The 24,848-nt window shown below is 43.1% G+C and overlaps 1 protein-coding gene across 5 annotated transcripts; it reads right to left on the reverse strand.

Moving 5' to 3' along the window:
- ADCY4 (adenylate cyclase 4) lies at positions 1-24,848 on the reverse strand. Of its 5 annotated transcripts, none has more exons than XM_056810127.1 (28): positions 24,072-24,832; positions 23,570-23,952; positions 23,319-23,459; positions 22,783-23,012; positions 21,075-21,272; positions 20,695-20,856; positions 20,391-20,540; positions 19,386-19,534; positions 19,026-19,137; positions 18,632-18,759; positions 18,226-18,384; positions 17,410-17,542; positions 16,794-16,970; positions 8,186-8,229; positions 7,902-7,988; positions 7,614-7,683; positions 6,951-7,048; positions 5,267-5,351; positions 4,523-4,660; positions 4,051-4,158; positions 3,415-3,599; positions 3,125-3,209; positions 2,298-2,456; positions 1,863-2,009; positions 1,392-1,499; positions 977-1,091; positions 325-449; positions 1-217 (listed from the first exon to the last, which is right to left on the reverse strand). In XM_056810127.1, the coding sequence occupies exons 4-28, from the start codon at positions 22,939-22,941 to the stop codon at positions 65-67; spliced, it is 3,234 nt and encodes a 1,077-aa protein (XP_056666105.1). In that variant the 5' UTR covers positions 22,942-23,012; positions 23,319-23,459; positions 23,570-23,952; positions 24,072-24,832; the 3' UTR covers positions 1-64. The 5 variants fall into 5 exon arrangements, with proteins under 5 accessions (XP_056666105.1, XP_056666103.1, XP_056666104.1 ...); XM_056810125.1 differs by having other exon boundaries at positions 23,319-23,462; XM_056810126.1 differs by lacking the exon at positions 23,319-23,459.

Genomic DNA, 24,848 nt, shown 5'->3' on the forward strand with positions numbered 1-24,848 from the left:
TAGGAAATAGTGTTGCTTTATTGAGCATTTTTGAAGTGAAAGAATTGAAGGGAGGGGGCATATTTCAGCTAAGTGTGGCCCCAGGGGGCCCAGTCCGTGCCAATTCTGTGGATAGGAAGTAGGTTCGGAGCTGCCCTTTGCCCTTTACTTTGATTACTCCTCTACTATAGCAGGTGTAGCCCAAAGACTGTAGGACCCGGGCTGTTTCCTCAGTTACCTAGAAAAGATGAGAAGAGATGGGGGTGGGTTGGGGGCCTGTTCCTGTTGTCTCCACCCTGACCTTTGCATGTTGTTGGCTCATCACATTTCTCCTGCCCACCTCACCTGAATCTTGCCCAAAACGCCTGTGCTTTCCATTCTGCTTGCCACATTCACAGTGTTGCCCCAGATGTCATATTGTGGTTTCTGTGCTCCAATTACCCCAGCTACAACTGGTCCATGATTCAACCCTGAAACAGTAGGGAGGAATTCTTGCCCCCAGGGGAAATGCAGTTGAATGCTGGGTAGCGGATGTGGAGAAAGGGTTTGATTTACAAACCAAACACTAGTCAGGCTCACTCTCCAGCAGAAAATGTCACTAAGAGATGAACCAAAGCAACAAACTATTTAATTACCCAATCAAATATTGGGAAAGGGATCATAGTTGCTGACAGGACTACATATAAACTTCTCAGGACTATGTAGGGGAAATATACTTTTTTCCTGCTTGTGATGATAGGATGTCATCGTCCCAGGGGCATAGTTATGCCTTTGAATTTGAGGGAAGGGTGAGGAATAGGGATTGGCCTTTAGACATCTTGGTCTAAAGACATCTTGGAGAGGCCCTCCCCTACATCCAGTACAACCCATGTAGGGAGCTGTTGGTAAGAAAAGAATGTCTTAGGGAAGTCCTAAGGAGATCTGAGAGAGATGGGAGGGAGTGTATGGTGAAAGGGACCCTCTATTTGGGCTTGGGGAAGGAGTATGGCACCCTCACCCACACGCAGGCGGAAGTTGTTGAATGAGTGCTTGTTGATGATGTCCAGTTTGGCCCCCAGGGCCACTGCAAACTCCACCATTGTGCCCAGGTGGCTGCAACTTCTTTCAGAGTCCTGGCAACAAGTCCCACCCACCAGAATGAAGCAGCAAAGGAACAGAAACAACCCATGAGATACACTAGGGAGGGATGGGGTGGTGGGGGTAAGGTAATTTTCCCTAGGATGCACCAATGAGGGGGGAAAGACATAAAACATATTAATGAGGGAAGTGGGAGGAGCACTTTCCATGGATGTACCACTTGGGGAATAGAAATAGGTTTTAGCTTTGGGGTATGACTCAAAGGGGTTGATCACAGGAGGTCTCCCAGAGATGGGAGAAACTGCTGGAGATGGGGAGGGGAAAGGATGAAATACCTGCTGCGTGTCCTGTCCAGAGGTGGCATTTAACCCTGTAGCTGCCATGTATGTGCTGCCAATGGTTTTGATCTTTTCCACACCACTGAACTTGGGTTTAGAGAGTAGCTGTGGGAGGAGGTATCAGTGTTGCCTAGGAGCCAGATCTCTGTCTCTGTCTCTGTCTCTCTCCCTTCCTCTCTCTCAGTTCTTATCTCACCCCTATAGTTGAAGTCCCAGCTTTTGGGAGGGGAGACTGGGATAGAGCAGATATTCAAAGGAAAGGAAGTGAGATCTTGGGTTGATGATGAGAACTGGATGAAGAGGGTGCTTGTGGGAGAAGAAAGATGTTCCAAATAGTGAGTCCTGTAGGGGCTACTGCTGGCTACTGGAAGGATACAGTGGGTATATAAAGGTCAGGAAGATTCAGGAGGGCTGATGGAAAATGTTAGGGAATGGGACTTGAAGCACAAAGGTGGGCAGTTTTTTCACCTCATCAAAGTCAGCAATGATCTCATTGAGCAGCCGAAGACACTCTAGCCCCTCACGGTTGATGTTGGACTCAGAGTAAAACTCTTTGAAGTCAGGGACAGAAGCAAAGAGGACACAAACACATTCATAGGATTGGTGGTAGAGGTCCTGGGTGAGGAGACGAGTCAGAAAGGTGAGGAACAGGCTTACCTCAAGTTCCTTGTCTATATGGTATGGTTTCTCCCCACAGTTTATCTACTCCAAGGGATCCTCCCAGCCCATTAACTTTTTGCATAGGTTGAAGCAGGGAGACAGGTCAACCTGGTGAAGTAGCTTTGGGAAGCTAAAGATTGGGGTGCATTTCATTGTGATTATGGGTTAAAGGTCAAGAGCAAGGGCAACTCATAACAGGAAAAAAGTTGCTCTATGGTGGTAGTTCTGTGGGGTCAAGGTCACCTCATTTCTCCGGTTCTGACCAATGAACTGGGGGGCAACATGTGCAGGTAGTACATTTTCCAGCAGCAGCCGAGTCAGGTTCTCCATGGTCTCTGTTTCCTCCCGCTCTTGCCGAAGCTTCTTTTTCCATAGGAAATCCAATCGGCAATAATATTCATTCTGGGAGTTCACCACCATAGGGAGTGGGTGAAAGGGAGGCATCAATGCAGGGAATCCAGGGGCCAGGGTAGTGTTGACCTTCCACAGAAGGTAAACAGTGGAGGTAGTCTCATCTGTGATCAGAGGCATTGGGAAGAGCTTCCCCCTCACACAAACCCTAAAATATATTTACCCTTTCTCCATGATGCTTAAAATTTCATTTCACAATTAAAGGGAAGGCTTAGGGCTTGAGTATCTCCCAGAAAAGGTAACAAAAGGATTTAAATTTACATTGAATTGTGATAGATATGACATCTTTCCCTTTTTGGTCTGGGGAAGAGAGGAAAGAGCTTAAGGACACTGGACTCCTGAAGATGGTGAGGAGAGAGGAAATCAACAGTAGGGAAAGGGTACAGAGGGTGAATTGAAGTTACCCAGAAGACAAATTCTACCTTCTTTGAAATTTTGCCCTGGGACCAACCCTAGGGAAGGAATATGGACATGGAAGATTGGACAGGGACATTATTGAGAAAAAGTGAGGGGTATAGCCAGAGACAAGGTGGATACTAGGTTATAGGTACGGAGACCCAACTTCACCCATTCTGAGATACCCTCAGAGAACTGTTTGAGGTCATCCCCCTCCCCCCATGGATTTGGGGAATGCAGAGACCTGGAACTGAGAGACTGACCTGCCGAGCCAGCGCCAGAAGGGTAAAGAAGAAGACGAAGAAGGAGATGGCACCCATCACTTTGGGCTCCTTCAGAACCCCAGGCCTGGGGAGGGCACAGGTTAGAACTTCTCACTATGCCTCTTGCCTGAGCCTTCCTCATTTTCCAAATTCCTCTCCACCCTCTTCTCTTCTTTCCCAGTTGTCAGAATCAGCACCAGGGACAGATCCATCAAGCCCAAGTATGCTCTTTCCCCCCACCCTCCAGAATGGTGTGGCCACCTTCTGGGCTCACTACTCAGTAGTGGTACCTTTGAGCACTGGGAGTTGGGTAGAGATGGGCAACAAGGCAGTCAGAGAGCCAGGCATGGGAATGCAAGAAGAGGCTGCAGGAGGCCAACAACCAGAGTAGTAGCAACAGCAGCTTCAATTCGAAGTTCATATGCAGAAAGAGGGAACAGGAGAGGAAGCCCAGCACACAACAGTGCATGGAGTACTGAAGACAGAGATAGGTGGAGATGGGGGTGTCAATGACAGGGGAAGAGGTCAGGGCCACAGTCCAAAGGGAGAGATCACCTCATCTATAATGAGGCATGGCACCAGATGTCCTCCAAGGCCCCTTCTTCAGACCCTCATGCCAAGGTGAGTGAGGCACCCCTCAATGTGTACATGCCTTTCAAATTCTATTCCTTTCTGGTCTTTGAGGTCACCATTCTCCCCGCTCCCTTCTCCTTCCCTTTCCCAGTTCCTATTTCTGTAGATGAACAGAGAACTGAGAAAAGTCAGGGTTTCTCTAGCTGCCCTCCCAACCTGGATGAAGCTTTGTGACCAGATCCTCATTTCTTCAGTCTTGATTATGGAAAGAGAAATATTTTTCCCAAGGACAGAAGGTCCGAAAGCAGGGCCTGGGACAGTAGTTGTTGCGTAGAGACAGGCAAAAGACTCACCGGGACACTGATTAGAGGAAAGGAACCAGGGATATCCCAGGAGATGTTGAGAGCAGCAGTAGAGGAATTGGAGGCTGAGAAGGAGCATTCTGACATTGGCTGAAAGAACTGTTAGAGGAGAGGGGCCTGAGAGATGATCAAGAAAATTTCCTGAGCACAAAAGTGGGCTGGGATTGGCCCTTAATTGACCTGGAGTAATGAGCTTGTATTTCCTAAAATAGGCCAAGTCCTAATCAAACAGTTTCCTGTGGGGTGAAGGGTGGTTTGGTTGGAGAGAAAGAGTAGCAGAATTAAGGATCTAATAGCAAATTCCCAGATACCAATTAAAAATCTCAACTGGCTACTTCTGCCCTTCTTTAGAATTTAGGTGTTTTCTACTACATTTCTACCCTTAGGGAATCAGCTTCCTCTTTTTCTTTGTACCCCAACTTTAGGGTCAGTTGTCCTCACCCAGCAGCTCAGGACTGCTTACCAGGTTGACGATGGCCATGGTGAGGACAATAAGGATGGTGGTGGTGCCCAGAGCAACTCGAAGACCAGGTCTTGTGGCTATAGTTCCTGAAAGGCCTGGCAGCCAGTGCAGAAACTTGGGACCCTTCAGGACACATTTCTGGGGAGGGAAGGAATGGAGGAAAACTGAGTTGGATATGAGGCTGGGGCTCTGTATTTAGGCAAGGTTCTGACTAGGATTGTCCCAGCAGGTTCTCTGAGTCCCTCCTCCCACTCCTCACTTCAATTGACTTTTAAATTTTTGGGGGACAGAAATAGGAAGTCTTGGTCCTACTCCCCTGAGATAATCTATGCCCCAACCCTATTTCCTGAATGGTAGGATTTGAGCTTGTTTCTGGAATATCTTTAGGATGTTTAGTCTGGTAGGACCAGAACAGGATTCCCTTAGCTAGATTCAGAGCTCCATCACCTGGTCTAAATCTTTTTTTTTTTTTAAGAAAAGGAAAATAAAAATGAGCCTTAAGTTCAACAGTTTTTACAGTCATTTTTCTTTTCAACCAACCTTTTCTTCTCTCTACTCTTCTTCTCTTATTATTCTCCTCTCCTGCCCTTTCCCAGTCCATGAACCAAGAGAACTGGATGTGCCCAAAATAAAGCAAAGCCCCAAACCCCAGGTAAATTTGAAACAAAGAGACCAGCTGACCCAGGTTACTGGAACAGTCTAAATAGTAATAATCTTCCCTAGGGTTTCCTAGTCTTCCCTTACCGTCAAGTGCTCTGAGAAGCAGATGAAGAGGAGGAGGCAGAAGAGGATGAAGATGATGCCATAAGTGACAGCCAGAGCTGGGGGCCTAACAGAGAGAGGAATAAATCACTCATGTAATTCTCCTGGGCAATCATCCTTATGGGCTGTCCATGTGGAGCTTTCTACCTGGCAAGAGGATTCTGGACAACTTCATCTTGTGTTGCTAAATTATGAGTCTCTGAGGACTAGGTGGAATAGTTGTGGAACCAAGGCTTGGGGTACAAAATGAATTAGGGCTGGCCTAAATGTAGAAAGTAGAAGTAATGGGGAAGCACTTTCACCAAAAATACATTTTTGGCATTTAGACAAATAAATGCTAAACCTACTGAGCCCACTCCTGACATCTCATCTTACCAATGGAGAAGTCAGGAAATGAGGGTCCTACATATTAGGTAATTTAATTTTCTAAGCCTCAGTTTCCTCATCTGTCAAATGAGTATAATACTTTTTAGATGGAAGTGTTGTGAAAATAAGACAATATATGTAGAAGCACTTTGTTTTCATAAAGAACTATAGAAATGAAAGTTATTGTTTGTATTCTACATATTGGAATGCAGAGTACCTGAATTTGGAGTCAGGATGACCTGAGTTCAAATCTAGCCTTAGATACTTACTAGCTTTGTGATCCTGGTCAAGTTGGTTAACCTTTGACTACTTCAATTTTCTCACTTGTAAAAGGAGGATAATCATATCACCCACCACCCAAAGTTGTTGTGAGAATCAAATGAGGTAATAATCGTAAAACATGTTGCAAACCTCAGCATTATACAAATGGCAGCAATTATTACATTATTATGGTGGTTGGAGGGACACTGTGTTCTTGAAGATGGGTATCTCTGGCAGATCTCATCAAGTTTGTTTTTTTAAACCTTTGCCTTCTGCCTTAGAACCACAACTTAATATTCATTCCAAAGCAGAAGGGAGATAAGGGCTAGGCATTTGGGGTTAAGCTGTAAGCTGGGAAGTGTCTGAGCCAAATTTGAACCCAAGACCTCCCATTTCCAGGCCTGTCTCTCTATCCATTGAGCCACCTAGCTGTTCCTAGATCTCATCAAGTTTTAAAGGCTTCAAGTGTGATCTGGTACCTAAGGGCCAGGCCAGCTACATTAAAAGAAACTCATCATCATCAGGTAGGGACATTATCAGGCCAAGCAACTCAAGAGGACTTAGTAAAATGTTTGAGAGATTGTGATCTACCCTGATGAAGTCTTATTAAAGTATGTTTCCAGGCTCTTGAAAGTGTGAAATGTGAGGAATGATGATCATGATGAGTTCCTAAGGCCATTTCTATACTCCCACTTTAGCCATGTTTCCCATCTCTGGGTACCTATCTCCCTGGAGAATGAAAAAGCTAAAGGAAAAAGAGGGGATGAAAATGTGGAAGGAGGGAAGAGATGGTAAGGGGAATCAACAATAAAAATAATAATTTCCATTACAAAACACTTTCATAACAACCTCATTTGATGAAGACAGAAACTAAGGCTTGGAGAGTTCAACTTCCTCAGGGTCATATATTTAATGGTACAAATTCTTCTGAATCTAGATTCAGTGGTCTTTTCCCTACAATGCCTCAGTATGGGAGAGAAACATCTCCCTTTCATGCCCAAGTTCCTCCAGGGAGACTGGGGAAAAGGTAGAAGCTCACCTGTTGGCCACAAGCATCTGAATGGTGAAGTTGGAAAGGAAAACCAGAAAGGTACAGGCTGCATAATACTTGAAGGCAGGAAGAGCTGAGAGTCGATACTAAGAGAGAAGGGATTGGATGTAAAGGCTGAGACAAATGGATCAATGTTGTCCATCATCTTGGAGTCACTCACAGTGTATTTCTTCTCACTTTAACCATATCTTCAATTCAATCTTCAGAATATCCCCTCTATTGTAGGGGAAACTTGGGTCAAGAAGAAATATGTCTGACTCATTGGGTACACAAATTGGTGGAAAGAAAAAGACTTCTTCTGACCAGGAAAGGGATTGTTTGTGTGTATGTGTGTGTGCACATGTGTGTGTGTGTGTGTGTGTGTGCACCCATGCATGTGCCCATGTGAACAATTGCAACTCAGGTTATAATTAAGTGGTATCAAGATATAAAGTATTAAACATACCTGAAAAAACATTCCCAACCCAATTCCAGAACTGTCTTCTGTAGTCAGCATATAGAAAGTGCTTAATCAATACCAGTTGATTAACTGATCCATGGTTGGGTATGGCAAGGACTTTGGGTCAACTGGCCAGGAAGTACTTTAGGGGTCTTTATGTCATCCCTTCAGCATCCCCCTTCACCTCTCCCTTAGATTCAATCTGCCCATACCTCCTTCTCCATCTCTTTCTTTCTGAAGTATAAGGTCAGTGGGCTGAAGTCCTTAGATCGTTTCCATTGTCTGGGGAAGTGGGTAGGTGTGAGGTACAGAAAAATGTGAGCTGATTATAGAAATTGCATTTTTTCTCTAAGCTAGAGTCAGGGATGCCTCACTTTCTCACATTCATGAAAGACATATAGAAGTGCACCATCCCACCAACTCCCATTCTCTCCCAGTCCCTCATTCCCTGGTCCCTCAATACTAGGATTCCTGAGATCTAAGTTCTGATTCCCACTTACTTCTGGGAATTGAGCTGTTCGATGACTTGAAAGAACTTTTCATCCCCAGTGTCCAGTTCATCCTCAAGTCCCCGAGGGGTTCGGGTCCTGTTGGGAGGAGACCTCAGCCCATCACCAGAGAAACTGTCTTGTTACTCTCATGTCTCTGGGCTAACATGGAGCTATTGTATGGTAAGGACATAGGATAATGGAAATGTGCTTCAACTCCCTGTACTTTCAGCTACCTCTGCCCTCATCCCAGCTCCCCAGGTCAGTCAAGTTAAGTGTATTAGACTTCTTCTCACCGGTCCAGACTCCTCTGTGGGCCCAGGGAGGCCAAGGCATTTTCCTGTTGAAGAAAAACAGAATGAATGAAGAAATTCTGTTAGCAAATATCTCCCAGTTATCTTGAAGCAACATAAGCTGTGAATTTCAAGTTAAAAAACAATCATTAATGCCTCCAATTGAAATGTCCTTTATTACCTTTTTTTAAAAAATTATTTTTATTTTGAACAAATCTAAGGTGGTCAAAATTAGAAGGGAAATGGGTAACTAGAAATATTTTTATAGTAAGTTTCCCTGATAAAGGTCTCATATTCAAGATAAATGTGGAACTAATTCAAATTGATAAGACCAGGAACCATTCTTGAATAGATAAATGGCCAAAGGATCTGAAAGGCATATTTCAAAGAAAAAAATCTAAGCTATCAGCAACCATATTAAAAAAAAACAACAACAGTGTAAATCATTAATAGTAAAAGAAATGCACATTTTAAAAAATTTGAGGTTCCAACCTCATATCCATCAAACTAGAAAAACGATAAAAGAGAAATATGACAAATATTGGAGTAGCTGCAAGAAAACAGTCTCACTAATATACTACTGATGTAGCTATGGATTGTTTCAGCCATTCTAGAAAGGAATTGGGAACTATATCCCCCAAATCACTAAACTGCTCTTTGCTCTTACAATATCACTAATAATTGGCTTATACCCTGAAGAGATCAGAGAAAGAGGAAAAAGTACTTATATGTATATAGGAGTTCTTTTCATAGTAGCTAAATATGGCAACTAAGGGGATGTCCTCCTGTTGGGAAATGGCTAAGCAAATTGTGGTATATGAATGCAATGGAATGTTATTGTGTCATAGAAATGAAGAAATGGACACTTTCAGAGGCAACTGGAAAGAGAAGGAGGGAGGAAGAGAATAAACATTTATATAGTGCCTCCTATGTTTCAGGCACTGTGCTAACAGCTTTTACAAAAATTATTTCATTTAGTCTTCACAATAACCCTGTGAAGTAGGTACTCTCATTATTATAGTGGAGGAAACTATAGCAAATGGAGGTTAAGGGACTTACTGAAAGTCGTACAATAAGTGTTTGAGACCAATTGGAATTCAAGTCTCCCTGACTCTAGGTCTAGCAGTCATCTAGCTACCAGGAAGACCTATACAAGCTGATCCAGAGTGAAGTGAGCAGTACTAGAACAACTTATTCAAGGATAAAATTAAAAAGGAAAACAAGTGTGAAAGATTTTAGAACTTTGATCAATGCCATGATAAACCAAGACACCAAAGGCAATTTGCCTCCTGACAGAGAGGTAACCAAACTTAAAAAACAGAAAGAGACACATATTTTCAGATGTGACCAATGTGGGGATTTGTTTTGTATTGAGGGTTTTATATATATGTATATATATATGTATTTTTTTTATTTGCTTAAGAAGATGGAGAGAGTGGAAGGAAGAGAATAAAAAAGGAAAAAACCCAAAGAATATTTGTTATAATATACCACATTTATTTTAACATAATTGACTGTTGTATAGTAGTGTTTTGAATGAAAACTCAGGCACTAAATTAATACTGTGAAAGAGGAATGGTAAAATTACTCTAACATCTTGCTACTTTAAAAAATCTATCTATTTATCTTTCTGTCTGTATTTCCCCATTCAATATGCTGTTTTAATGGAATAGGATGGCCATTAATAGTATTACTATTGGGAATATATGGTGAGTACTTATTGAAAAAAATGTGTTAAGTATACAGGATTTAAATCATTACATTTCTAAGCACTTATGCTATAATAAAATAATTTTTTTAAAGCATGAAATACTTTTTTAAAAGTTTGAGGGGACAGTGGAAATTGAATCTAGAATAGGAGATGTCTGAAGGGGATAATACAAGTGTTGATGATATTCTAGAATATGGCAAATTAAGCTAATCACCCTGACCCACTTTGTTTTGACACTACAGCTACTTGTAGCTAGGATTACAGTCTAGGAGGCAGCTAGTTGAGGAAGATATGGCTCCACCAGCTTTTACTAAGAAAAAGAACAAGGCTCACATTCCTGGGATTTTAAAAAGAGCTCTAATTCTGTACACAAGAGACTTGGGTTCAGATCTTCACTATGATACTCACTAGATGTATGACCTTGGACAAGTCAGAACCTCTCTGAGCCTGACTACTCATTTATATGATGGTGATGATCATTTGGTGGCACTATCATGAAAACATTTTAGAATACTTAATTGTATAAATGTGAAATTTTATTTTTTACTAATTACATGTAATAACAAATTTCCACATAAGTTTTATGAACTTATATGATCCAAATTGTCTCTCTCCCTCCTTCCCTCCCCCCTCCCAGAGCTGTCAAGCAATTCATTCTGGGTTATATGTGTATTATCACATAGAACATATTTCCATATTGTTCATTTTTGTAAGTGATAGTCGTATAAAACCAAAATCCCAAAACATATACCCAAATACATTATTATTACTATAATACCTCTAATCCTTCCCTTCCCCCAGTTACAGCAAAAAAACAGACTTTTTTACCCCAAACCACATGTGGTCTCTGATGACTACCTGGGACTACCAAAAGAATATCAAAAAAGGACCAAATCCTGCCAAGTCATTCCTTCCAAAGGGTGGCAGAGCCCAGCCCTAATATAAAGTCTAAAGTCAGGAAGTAAAGTTGGAAAAATTCACAAGCAAACAAAAAGAATACTATGAAAAAGAGTTGTTATAGTAACAAGAATGTTCAAGATAGAAACCCAGAAGAAGAATATAGTGCCAAAATATCTACAAGCAAAGAAAAAACACATTTTGGGCATGAACTCAATTAGAATTCCTGAAAGAAATAAATAAGGCAAGAGTTCTTTTGAGGGTTAAACATTATTTCCTAAATGAAAAGAGTACTAGAGGAAACAACTGAAAAAGGAATGAAACCACTAAAGAAAAAATGTAAAAGAAATGTTAGTTATTGAGAAAATAATTGTAAAGAGAATGAACAGCTTTGGCAAGAGGTACAAAATTTTAAACAAACAACAACTTCCTTGAAATTTAGAATAAACTAAATGACTCCATGAGACAAGAGTCCACAAGACAATATTGAAACAAACTTAAAAGACTGGAGGGGAAAAACCCCCCAGAAGAAAACATAAAATATATATTAATAACTATGGACCCATAAAACAGATTAAGGAGCGAGAATTTAAGAATCATTGAACTATCTGAAAGCCATGACCAAAAAAGAGAGCCTAGATATATTTCAAGAACTAATGAAAGAAATTTACACAGATATCTTAGAAACAGAGAACAAAGTGAAAATAAAAACCATTGGTCAGTTATCTCTTAAAAGAAACCCCCATGTAAAAACTCCCAGGTACATTATAACCAAAATCCAGACTCTCTAGGTCAAATAAAAAATACTGCAAGAAGCCAAAAAGAGTTCAAGTGCTAATGAACCACAGTCAGGAGCACATGAGATTTAGCACTCCTAAAGAAGCAGAGAGCTTAGATTACAGTATTCCAAGAGGCAAAAGATGACTGACAACCTAGAATAACTTATCCAGTAAACTGGAATATAATTCTACATGAGAAAAATTAAATTTTTAATGAAATAGATAATTTCCAGATATTCTTGATGAAAAGAGTAGATAGAACTGCACAGAAACTTTGAAAAACATGTTTTAAGGGAAATGTAAAAAGGTCAATTGGAGTGAGCAGTCCTAACTGACTACACAAGGATGAACCATTTACATTCTAATATGGGGAGGAGATACATGTGTTCCTTCCAAACTCTATCATCTTTAGGGACCATAGAGGGAGTCCAATGAGATAAGGAGCATGGGAGTGGTTTTTATTTATATTTTGATGTTCTTAAAAGAAGAAAGGAAAGGGTGGGGGTGGGATGGAAAGACCCACTAGAAGGGGGGGAAAGGAAGTCGGAGGGTGGGGGAAATTATCTCATAATTTGTGTGAACAAGTAAAAGACTGTTCAAAACAAGGAAGAGGTTAGGGGAACAGGTGACTTTTTAATCAACTTTTATCTAAGCTGGTCAAAAGAGGGAAAATGTGCCAACCAACTGTGAGTAGAAATACATTTCATTCCCCTGGGAAACAAGAGTGAAAAGAAAAGAGAATAAGAGGGAGGTTAGACTGTAGGAGGGATAAGTCCTAAACAAAATAATTCTAACTAAAGAAGATGGATCTCAAAGACAGATTGAAGACAAAAGAAAGAATTGATAAGAATCTACGCCTGGCCTCTGGTGGTGGCAAGAGAAGAGGAACTGAAGTAGATTGTATCAAACCTAGGACATTACTGCTGAGCACACTACTCTTAGAACTCTCGTTTTTTTATTTAAAAAAAGGGGGGGGGGGCGTGAGGAAATTGATTTCATGAAACCTTGTTCTTTATTTAAAAAAAAAAAGGATGAGTAAACTGACCAACACAGTGACTAACCATGATTGCAACACACCATGAAACTTGCTACCTCCCTCCAGACAAGGGGTGATAGTCTAAGGATTCACATTGAGACATATATTTTTTGGACCTAGCCAATGTGAGAATTTGTTTTGTTTGGCCATGAATATTTATTAAAATAGTTTTGTATTAATTAATTTAAAAACTCTTAACTTCTGTCTTAGGATCAATACTATATATTGGTTTCAAGACAGAAGAGAGGTAAAGGCTAGGCAATGGGGATTAAGTGATTTATTTGACCAGGGTCATATAGCTAGTAAGTATCTGAGGTCAAATCTGAACGCAGAAGACCCCAGCAAGTGATCAGAAGGATCATTCACCATGATCAAGTAGGATTCATACCAGGGATGCAGGGCTGGTTCAACATTAGGAAAACCATTCACATAATTGACCACATCAACAAGCAAACCAGCAAGAACCACATAATTATCTCAATAGACGCAGAAAAAGCCTTTGATAAAATACAACAACCATTCCTATTAAAAACACTAGAAAGCATAGGAATAGAAGGGTCATTCCTAAAAATAATAAACAGTATATATCTAAAACCATCAGCTAATATCATCTGCAATGGAGATAAACTAGATGCATTCCCAATAAGATAAGGAGTGAAACAAGGATGCCCATTATCACCTCTACTATTTGACATTGTACTAGAAACACTAGCAGTAGCAATTAGAGAAGAAAAAGAAATTGAAGGCATCAAAATAGGCAAGGAGGAGACCAAGTTATCATTCTTTGCAGATGACATGATGGTCTACTTAAAGAATCCTAGAGATTCAACCAAAAAGCTAATTGAAATAATCAACAACTTTAGCAAAGTTGCAGGATACAAAATAAACCCACATAAATCATCAGCTTTTCTATATATCTCCAACACAGCTCAGCAGCAAGAACTAGAAAGAGAAATCCCATTCAAAATTACCTTAGACAAAATAAAATAACTAGGAATCTACCTCCCAAGACAAACACAGGAACTATATGAACCCAACTACAAAACACTCTCCACACAACTAAAACTAGAGTTGAGCAATTGGAAAAACATTAACTGCTCATGGATAGGACAAGCCAATATAATAAAAATGACCATCCTACCCAAACTTATTTATCTATTTAGTGCCATACCCATTGAACTACCAAAATACTTCTTCACTGATTTAGAAAAAACCATAACAAAGTTCATTTGGAAGAACAAAAGATCAAGGATATCCAGGGAAATAATGAAAAAAAAAACACATATAATGAGGGCCTTGCAGTCCCTGACCTTAAACTATATTACAAAGCAGCAGTCATCAAAACAATTTGGTACTGGCTAAGAAACAGAAAGGAAGATCAGTGGAATAGACTGGGGAAAAGCGACCTCAGCAAGACAGTATACGATAAATCCAAAGATCCCAGCTTTTGGGACAAAAATCCACTATTCGATAAAAACTGCTGGGAAAATTGGAAGACAGTATGGGAGAGACTAGGAATAGATCAACACCTCACACCCTACACCAAGATAAATTCAAAATGGGTGAGTGACTTAAACATAAAGAAGGAAACCATAAGTAAATTGGGTAAACACAGAATAGTATACATGTCAGACCTTTGGGAGGGGAAAGGCTTTAAAACCAAGCAAGATATAGAAAGAATCACAAAATGTAAAATAAATAATTTTGACTACATCAAACTAAAAAGCTTTTGTACAAACAAAACCAATGTAACTAAAATCAGAAGGGAAACAACAAATTGGGAAAAAATCTTCATAGAAACCTCTGACAAAGGTTTAATTACTCATATTTATAAAGAGCTAAATCAATTGTACAAAAAATCAAGCCATTCTCCAATTGATAAATGGGCAAGGGACATGGATAGGCAGTTCTCAGATAAAGAAATCAATACTATTAATAAGCACATGAAGAAGTGTTCTAAATCTCATAATCAGAGAGATGCAAATAAAAACAACTCTGAGGTATCACCTCACACCTAGCAGATTGGCTAACATAACAGCAAAGGAAAGTAATGAATGCTGGAGGGGATGTGGCAAAGTAGGGACATTAATTCATTGCTGGTGGAGTTGTGAACTGATCCAATCATTCTGGAGGGCAATTTGGAACTATGCCCAAAGGGCGACAAAAGAATATCTACCCTTTGATCCAGCCATAGCACTGCTGGGTCTGTACCCCAAAGAGATAATGGAGAAAAAGACTTGTACAAAAATATTCATAGCTGCGCTCTTTGTGGTGGCCCAAAACTGGAAAACGAGGGGATGTCCATCAATTGGGGAATGGCTGAACAAATTGTGGTATATGTTGATGATGGAATACTATTGTGCTAAAAGGAATAATAAAGTGGAGGAGTTCCATGGAGACTGGAACAACCTCCAGGAAGTGATGCAGAGTGAGAGGAGCAGAACCAGGAGAACATTGTACACAGAGACTAATACACTGTGGTATAATCGAACGTAATGGACTTCTCCATTAGTGGCGGTGTAATGTCCCTGAACAATCTGCAGAGATCTAGGAGAAAAAAACACTATTCATAAGCAAAGGATAAACTATGGGAGTGGAAACACCGAGGAAAAGCAACTGCCTGACTACAGCGGTTGAGGGGACATGACAGAGGAGAGACTCTAAATGAACACTCTAATGCAAATATTATCAACATAGCAATGGGTTCAAATCAAGAAAACATGTAATGCCCAGTGGATTTACGAGTCGGCTATGGGGGGTGGGGGGGGTGGGAGGGAGGAAAAGAAAATGATCTGTCTTTAATGAATAATGCTTGGAAATGATCAAATAAAATATAATTAAAAAAAAAAATCTGAACGCAGGACCTCCCATCTCTGGACCTGGCTCTCAATTCACTGAGCCACCTAGGTGCCCTCTTATTTATTTATTTATTTGTTTGTTTGTTTGTTTGTTTATTTATTTTTAGTGTGGGAAAGGGAGAAAGGAGAGGGAGAGAAAAGATAAGTTTAGGGAAAAAATATACAGTTAATAATTCTGTTTTCCAAGATCTACCTGGATACATATGAAATGGCTTATCACTAGTAGACTGAACATTAGATTGGTTGTTTTTTTTCCTCAACCCTTACCTTTTGTCTTAGGATCTATACTCTGTGTGGATTCCAAGGCAGAAGAGGTAGGCAATTAGGGTTAAGTGACTTGCCCAAGATCATACAGCTAGGAAGTATGTAAAGTCAGACCCAATAGCCTAGTTCACTTAAGTCTTTTCTCCTTTCTATTTCAAACTCTGACAATGTACTTCTGATGGACTTAGAGATAGGGCTTAATTGGGTCTGGTGCTGTCTAGAAAAATCATATATAATTTTGGAGCTGGAAGGGAATTCAAAGGTTATCTGGAATAAGATCTTCATTTTACAAATGAGAAAGCTGACCTCCCTGTCTTCAGCCCTGGTTCTCTATCCACTGAGGCACTTAGCTACCCCATTGGATTATAAATTCCTTGAGTTCAAGGACTGTCTTCTGCCTCTTTTTGTATCCTTAGAGTTTAGCAAAATGCCTGGCACATAGTAGTCAGTTAATAAATGTTTATTAGCTGACTAGCAAAAAAAAAGTTACTGTTTTAAATTGGAAAATCACCTTCTCAAGAAAGACTGAATAAGCTTTTTTTTTTTAAAGCTCTAACAGATTGTATTTGAATTAAACAGAACCATTTCCTGATAGGAAGGGGTGTGTAATACTGGAATTGGTGACCCAGACAAACAGTGGTATCTATCTCTGTATCTCTGTATATCTGTCTGGTCTGGAGATAGGAATATTCCAATTAGGGGAAGAAACAGAGCTGAAGAGTGAATTGAGATTATGCCTGTGGAGCCCAGTCAGGTAGGGAGGCTAAACCTGTTTGAGAATAGGTAGAAAGCAGTGAACTTCACTTTTTTCCTAGAAGAGCAGTTTAAAGTCTGAGTTAATACACTGTCTAACCCAGCTAGAGAGAAAACTCTGGGAGTATTAGAAGACATCAAGGGTTATAATAGGGAGGAAAGTCCACCTGAGAGGTGTGGGGGAGGTATACCTGAAGGCATTGGGGTATATAGATGGACAGTACTGAGAGAAGGAATGTATGTTCCAAGGGTAACAATGGAGGAATCTATCCCAGGCAGAGACTGAGGTGCCCAGATAAAGGAATAGACATACCAGAAGAGGGGGTGAGGTGGGCACAGGACTGTCCAGGTGGCCGAGGTGGGCAAAAGGCTTGGCTGCACCCCAGGACTCCAAGTATCGGGTCATCAGAAGTGATGGACGCATCTTGGGTCCCTCAGGAGGGGACAGTGGTCCCCCTGCAGTTACTTCCTCTTCTTCTTTCTCCTCTGCCTGGGTAATTTCAAAGGAAGGTGGGCTGATGGCATGACTCCCTCCACCATTTTGCCATCCCCCAACTCAAATTCCTCAGGGAATGGAAGGAACCTAATTCTCTTAAGTCTTTTCTCCATTCTATTTCAGACTCTGGCAATGTACCTCTGAGGGAGTCAAGAGAAAGGGCCTAATTGGGTCCAGTGGTATTTGGAAAAATCATAAAGTCTTAGAACTAGAAGGGAACTTAGAAGTCATCCGGGAATGAGATCTCCATTTTACCAATGAGAAAGCTAAAAGCTTACAAGAAGTAACTTGCTCCAAACCATAGTGTTAGTAAGGAAAACTGGAATTTTTTCTAGGTTATTTAATTCCAAATTCAGGACTCTTTTCTTTTCAGGGGTTCAATTAGTCTAGGTTATCAGCTGTGTTGATAGCTAGGGTAGGGGTGGGGTCTCACCCTTGGGTCAATGACCAGGTAGGTGGGTTCCCCAAGCTCTCGGAGATATGGGTCCCGATGCCCTGGAGCTGCATCCTCCACAGCATAAGCCCCTCCCAGCAGGGCCAGGGTTGCCCCAGTGATGTGCACTCGACTTGGGAGGGAGGAGAAGAAGGGAAAATGGAGTGTCAGTAGCCCCAGCCTTCTTATTCATCCACTGCAAAAGTCATAGAATCTTAGAGTTGGAAAAGCCCTAGGAGGTCATAGTGGCATAAATCTAGCTCTGGAAAGGACCTCAAAAGCCATCTAGGCCAACTCCCTCATTTTACAAATCATCTCAATCAACTTCCACCTGAAGTGTTCTTTCCACACATATTTACTGAGCATCTGCTATATTCAAGGTATTTGTGTTTGGATTAGGAACTCTGTGCCCAGGTCTAGATTTACCCTATCTGCCATTCATCACCACCCCAACACCGTAGTTCCTTCGGCCTAGTAAGAAACCCCTTTCCCCAATCACTCTGCTTCAGCTGTGGGATATACATATATCCACATGCTTATACTATATACATTTTCATACATACTACATACATGTGCACATAGGCTATATAGGTACACTCTATACACATATGTATACATATACAAACATAGATAGCAGGTTTGGCTTCAGGCTAGGTCCATTAGAGTGAATATATTGGTGGGGGTGGGGGAAGGTCCCGGCCAGTGAGGGCAGAGAGTTGCCCATAACTTAAAACGTTCGAGGCACAACCCTGTTCCTGTTGCTCCTGTGAGTCTCAGCCTGTGTCTGGGTCCCTAGAATGGGGCAGACCTACTCACCCTGGCACTCCACCGGCCTCCATGTGGTTAGCCAGGGTGACATCATGGGACCAGACGTCGTATTGCCACTTCTGAAGACCGATGACACCGCAGAGCACGCTGCCCGAGTGCACACCCACACGCATGTTGATGTCCACTCCCGTGGCAGCCCTCAGCTTCCTGAGAAAGGGCAGAAAGTGGGCAGGCTAAACCCAGGGTTTATCTGAACTCAGATCCACTCCCTGAGGCATAATCTCCCATTCTGCAGAAACCAGGACCGGCAGATGGGCTTCTTCAATTTAGGCTAAACCCTACGCTCCCCGCCCACCCAGTTTCCCTCATTGATCTCCCGGCCCCCAGATCTCTGGGATTCCAGTTCTTTCCGGGTTTTTTTCGGTCCGCCCCACGGTGTCTCCCAGGCTCTGACCGGATAGCACGGCACATGTCCAGCCCCATGCGCACGCAGTTGAGTGCGTGGTCCGGCAGAGAAAGTGGCAGACCAGAAACGCAATAGTAACAGTCTCCCAGAATCTTAATCCGCATGCACTCGTGTTCCTGGGAAAGCAAGAAGGGGGGAAAGGGAGAACGGACACATGACAAGGGTTCGGAGGGACAGGAACGTTAGGGTAAGTGGATTGAAGAGTAGGGATGACTCGGAGTGTGTGTGTGGGGGGGTGGGGACGGGGCTGCGGTGCTCAGGTATCGGGAAGTCTCTCAGAATTGGAAGTTTCTGAGGGAGTGAACGTCTTGGGACCTGGAAATGGCTGAGAACCTTTCACAAGGTTAAGGGGTCTTTTTCTAAGGCGGGAGTCAGCTCTGACCTTGGCGATCTGATCAAACTTGCCAAAGAGTTCGTTCAGCATAAGCACCAGTTCCTTCGGGGAGCATTCGCTGGCCAGTCGAGTGAAGCCAACAATGTCTGCGTACAGCACACTGAGGTAGAGGGGTGGGGAATAGAAATTAGAACCACACAATCCTGGAGAACAAAGTGCAGGAGGTCCCTCCCCTCCTTTCCCTTGTTACCTGTTTCCACTCCTTCCCCTCACCCCAGCCATCATCCCCATCATTCCATTATCCCATCATTCATCTCTCTCTCTCTCTCTCTCTCTCTCTCTCTCTCTCTCTCTCTCTCTCTCTCTCTCTCTCTCTCTCTCTCTCTCTCTCTCTCTCTCCACCCCTACCTGACACCCTGATGTCTCTTTACATATAAACTGTGAAAATTGTTGGTGCCCTCAGGCCGGGGACCTTGCCCAGCCTGGAGCCGAGCCATGATCTCAGCCTTCATTTCCCTGGCTAGGTAAGCCGGCAGGATGGATAGCAGGAGATGTTCCTAGAATGTAAGCAAGTTCTTTGAATTAAGGACCATTTAATTTCCCCCCCTCCCCCTTCGTATCCTCCCTCAGCATCTAGCACATCGCCAGTCACAGAGCAGGCACTGTATAAATACTGGTTGATTTGAATGAGTAACGTGCACTGTTCTCCTTACTAAATTTCTGGATCTTTGGATATCATCCTTGCCAAATACTATCCCTCCAACTCCGCTTACCTGCCAAATACGTTATCTCATCTGGGTAATAATGACATCTGGCATTCATTTGGCACTTTAAGGGTTTTTTGTTTTCTAATTGTTCAAAAAATGTGTCCTACTCTTTGTGACCCTATTTGAGGCTTTCTTGGCAAAGATACTGTAGTGGTTTGTCATTTCCCTCTCCGGCTCATTTTACAGATGAGAAAACTGGGACAAACAAGATTAAGTGATTTGCCCAAGACCACACAGTGACCCTAAGTCGCACTAAAAGTGTCCAAGGCTGGACTTGAACTCAGGTCTTCCTGACTAATCCCAGAGCTCTATCTGCTGCATCACCTAGCTGCCAGGGTTTTCAAAAACTCTCTTATTGAGACTTCCAAGGAGCCTGTGGGCTTGCTTTTTAAGGTAGTATTATTCCCGTTTTATAACTGTTAAGAGGCTCAGAGAGTGACTTGCCTAAAGCTTCAGCGTCAGAAACTTCATTCCAATCCAAGTCTCCTGACGCCAAAAGCAGGGCTCTTTCCATCTATTTTTCCCTGAACATATTCAGTAGTAAGTAATCAATCGGCCCTAATTCCCTGGACCCTAGTCCTCCTATCTCAACATTGACTTATCCCTCCCAGTTCCGGGTCCCTGGTTCTAGGCAGCAAGATCTGACCTGGTGTCTCTTCTCAGAATCCAGCCGCCTCCTAGAGTGCAGGGAGCTCAGAGCCTCCCGGAACGTGTCCCGAAGCGCGCGCTCCATTAGCGCCTTGTGATAGGCTCCTGCCGCATTCCCGCACAAGAACAGCACCGCGTTGGCAGCCAACTACCGTGAAATAAGGGAATCAGAGTGCGGAGCAGGGTCAAAGGCTGGGAATAGCCTGAGATGGAGCAACATCAGCCAAATCCTAGGGAACCTGTTCCCTAGCCTGGGGAGCTGTCCAGAGCCCTGAACTTTCGATGGTTCTAATGGCTCTCACCTGAGGGAGAAGCGGGGGCCGGGAGACAGATTGAGATCCAAGGTACAGCCCAAGGACTAGGAGGTGGGATAAAGAAGAGACCAGACCGGCTGCAGCTGCATCCCGCATACCCAAAGGCAGCATGGTGTACACAGTGAAGATGATAAAGAGGAAGAAAGACACCTGAGAAAGAGAAGAGAGAAAGGATGTCTCCAGATGTTCCGATACTTCCATAGAACCCCAGCTCCGCCAACAGACCTATTCTCTCTCACCACCCGGAGCTATTTCTCCCTGCCTCAGTGATTTAACTTCAACCTTTCTTCCTACCACCCCACTTGACGTCCTGATTTAGCATTGTTCCCCAGCTTTCCCTCCCTGGTAAAGACTCACTCCCCTCTGACCTGGTCCCAGGCGCTGACCACACCTCCGGTGAACAGGAAGCTGTGGCCCAGGGCCAGTAGGGCGGCCCATACGAGAGCCGATACCGGGCGGGTCCAGCGCTGCAGACGCTGCTCGCGCGAAGCCAGGCAGAGCAAAAGTGCAAAGCCTCCGAATGCGCCCAACACCCCGGCCAGGAAGGCTGGGTCTGAGTCCAGCGCCTGTGAGGACATAACAGGGCCTTAGACCTGTGGATGGTCTAGATTGGAGAACAAAAACCTAACGGGAAGAGGGCATGCAAGGAATCAGGGAAGATAAGAAAGGGCTGCAGTCGAGGTCGAAAAGGTACACGGAATTAAAAAGCAGGCTGGATAGCTTTGAGTGTTGCATCTTATTTTAAATACAGATTTTCCTGAAGTCCTTACTTGTTTCCTTTCTTTCCATCTTCCTCTTAACTCCTAAACAGGCGCCTAAGCAGGCCTTTGGTCAGTCTTGGAGCTTGCTTAGAGCAAACACCAGGCATGGCTGGTGAGGTTGCTAACTGGTGGACCTTTTCCAAAGTTCTAATGAACCTGTCTGAGCTCTCTTTGGACTCTCATCTGCTCTAAAATCTTGTCATTCTTTCTCCCTTTCCCTCCACTCTCAAAGCTTCCCAGTCTAAAATCTAGGTGATAAACCATATATTTAGAGCTGCAATGGGACTCAGAAGACATATTGTCCAATCCTAATATTTTACAGATGAGGAAGTCAAGGCCCTAGAAGATTAAGTGATTTGCTTGCCCAAGTCATGAAAAGTAGTGAAGACTTACCTTGAGCTGTCAAGACCTGGGTAATCCAACTCCAAAAGCAATTGCTCTTTCTGCTATATTACATTGATACAGCATATTGGAAAGAGATCTAGTTGTCAGAGGACTGCAGATTCTAGTATGATTTCTATCACTTAATGAGTAGCCTTGGACAAAGGACAACTTCACTCTTCATTTTCTTTATAAGGCTTGGGGGAGTAAACAAGGTTCTCTTCCAGCTCCTAGTGCTTTCCCTATGTTGATTTTCTCCAATTTATCCTGTATATAATTTGTACTTAGTTGTTTTCAAGTTTTCTCCCCACTTAGACTGTGAGCTATAGCAGGACATGTCATTTGTCCTTTTTTTTTTTTCAATCCCAGCATGTTTATCAACTGATTCTGCTCTCAACCCAATTTGCTTCAAACTAGTTGGAGGGAAAAGAAATGGGGTAAGAGATTAGTATTTTCCTGGAAATGGGGTTGGAGATGCAAGACGGTTGTTTCTTTGGAATGGTGTTGGGATGGGCTTGGGGACTGTGTGCAAGGAAAATCATAGGATAAATTTGTCCTCTAAGACCTGCAGTGGGTACAACTGCCCCTTTGAGTTTCTTAAGAGGGAAAGAAAACCAGGAAATGGATTTCCCAGGGGGCGAGGGTGGAATTCCCCTCCTGGAAAAATGCAAAACCTGGAAAAAGACTGATCCTGTAGATTAGATTCATAGTTATCAAACCCCAACATTTTACAGAATGCAAAACTGAGGTCCAGAATGCTGGCTAATTATTGGCAGGATCCTAAACCCAGACTCAAATTTTCTTCCTCTTATTTAACTACACCCAACCACCAGATAATGCGCTGGATTCCCAGCCCCTTTGCCTCTACCGGAGGCTGGAAGGAGAGAAAACCTGGAGTTCGATCTCTTATCTGGGCAAAGGGGTTCCTCCTCACCCGACCGCTGGCCCAAGTGACTGCAAGCAGAGCGAGAAGCGTGGAAAGTACGATGGCCAGCAGCAGTAATAACAGGGGGTACTGCTGGCTCAGGCTGTAATAAGTCTCGTAGAAGAGATCTTCGCTGGGGGGAGGCCTGGGGCTGAAGAGGCGGGGCATGATCTCTTCACCCTCACCACCTGCCCTCACCAGCCCAAAGTCACAATCGGGCTCCGAAGAACAGCTGGCAGCTGAGGAAGGGGAGGAGGGAATAAATTGACAGTTTACTTCCTCCAGAGAGAGAGACTTCCCCGCACCCCAAATCTCTAACTGCTCTTTGCTCACTTTTCTTTGATTCTCAACCCAACTGTTCTCTTTTCCAGCTTTTCTCCAGCACTCCCAATGATTTTCAATTCTAGCTCCTCTTCTCCAGCTTATCCTCAGCCTAGACCCTTTTTGATCCCGTCTCTCCTCTTTCCAAACCTGTTTCTCTATTTTCCCTTTCTGTTCTCAAGTCAATCCTGACTCCTCCTCTGCAGTCCCTCATCTCTTCTCACCTCAATCCTGCCCTTCTCCTAGTCTCAGGTTTTCCGTTCCTTGGTCCCTTTCTTCTTCCTTCCCTCTTGAGCTTCTCCTCCCCCTCTCCCTTTTAGGGTTCTATCAAGCGACCTGAAGTGTCCACGACGTCAAGCCATTATCTGCTTTGAGAGGAGAATAGAGAATGGGGTTCCAAGGAAAAGGGTATGAAAGTGGGGCCAAAAGGGAGGTGGCCTCCGATTTTCCCCTCCCACTCATCTCAGATACTCACTGTGTGGTGCCCCTACTGTGGGAGGTGCTGAGGCCCCGAGAGAAGACCTGGGAACTGACCCAGGGAGTTCTACACCAGGGAGAGTGAAACTGGGATGGTAGGGGCGACAAGCTTTTCCCGGCGCCACAGCCGCCTCCCACTTCCCCGGCTGGACAACTGAGCCCCTCCCAGTCTCCGAGTCTCACTCTTCTTCCACCCCGCTCCCATATACCTCTGAATTGTTACCCCTAACACGCAGCCATCTCCTCCTCTCCTGTCCCCTTCCCCCTTCCGTTCTCTTAGTAGGGGGAGATGAGGGGCAGCTGAAGTAGCTGCTGGGGTGGAGCTGGGGTGGGAGCCAAGATCTTGGGCTGGACAACGAGATTCAGAGTCTGCGTGAGAATCTGGAGAGGGATTGGGGTCTTGAGTCCAAGTTGGATTTAAGATTTGCATAGGATTCGGAGTTTTAGTTTCAAGTATGGAAAGGCCAATTATCCCCTCCCCAACTCTATCCCATCCCTACCTCTTGGCACTTGTGGCTGTAGCTGAATTATTGATGCTCCTGTCTGTGCGCAAGGCTAAGGGACTCTGGGGAGGGAGTGGTGACTGCAGAAGACTGTAAATGCATATTATGTATAAAATGAGTCTGCATCTAATACAGCTCTGCGGAGACAGCAGTTTATATACAAGTTCTCCCAAAAGACTTCAAGCTTTTTTTTTTTAAGTACGGTATTTTTTCTCAATCACATGTAATAACAATTTTCAACATACATTTCCCGAAATTATTAGATCCAAATTGTCTCCCTCCTTCCCTCCTGGGTAATGGTTAGCAACTTGATTTGGGTTGTTTTTACATATAGATCACACAAAACTTATTTCCATATTGGTCACTGTTGTAAGAAAATATACTCACATAAAACCAAACCCCCAAAATAAAACCCAAATAAACTAAAGTAAAAAAAAAAATAGAATGCTCTTGCTTTGATCAGCATCCCTACTCCAACAGTTTTTTCTCTGGAGGTGGATAGAATTCTTTATTATAAATCCTTCAGAACTGTCCCGCATCATTATACCATTGAGTGTAACTAAAAGAACGGAAGCTTTTAAGGATGAAAATTGCTCCAAGACTTTTGGGATACCCTGTAAAAAGAGAGCAGCTGAGAGTCACAGTGACTCTCACGACTTGGAGAGGAACACTGGTATGAGGAAGGGACCTCAGGAGACTAAGAGGATGGGAAGGAAGCCAGAAGGGCCTGGGGTCTAAAAATTCCCACCGAGGGGTCTCCTAAGTGTCCCAGTC

This window comes from Monodelphis domestica, chromosome 1 (genome assembly GCF_027887165.1).
Source record: "Monodelphis domestica isolate mMonDom1 chromosome 1, mMonDom1.pri, whole genome shotgun sequence".
Classification (NCBI taxonomy): Eukaryota; Metazoa; Chordata; class Mammalia; order Didelphimorphia; family Didelphidae; genus Monodelphis; species Monodelphis domestica.

What these genes read in the sequence shown, in the direction of transcription:
- ADCY4 (XM_056810126.1), bottom strand. Translation starts at nt 22,941, where the DNA reads ATGCCCCGCCTCTTCAGCCCCAGGCCTCCCCCCAGCGAAGATCTCTTC. An exon ending in GCTTCTCAGAGCACTTGACG is followed by an intron (nt 4,661 to 5,266) that starts GTAAGGGAAGAC and finishes TTCCCTCCCCAG; the next exon opens with AAATGTGTCCTGAAGGGTCC. An exon ending in TCATTGCTGACTTTGATGAG is followed by an intron (nt 1,500 to 1,862) that starts GTGAAAAAACTG and finishes CTCCTCCCACAG; the next exon opens with CTACTCTCTAAACCCAAGTT.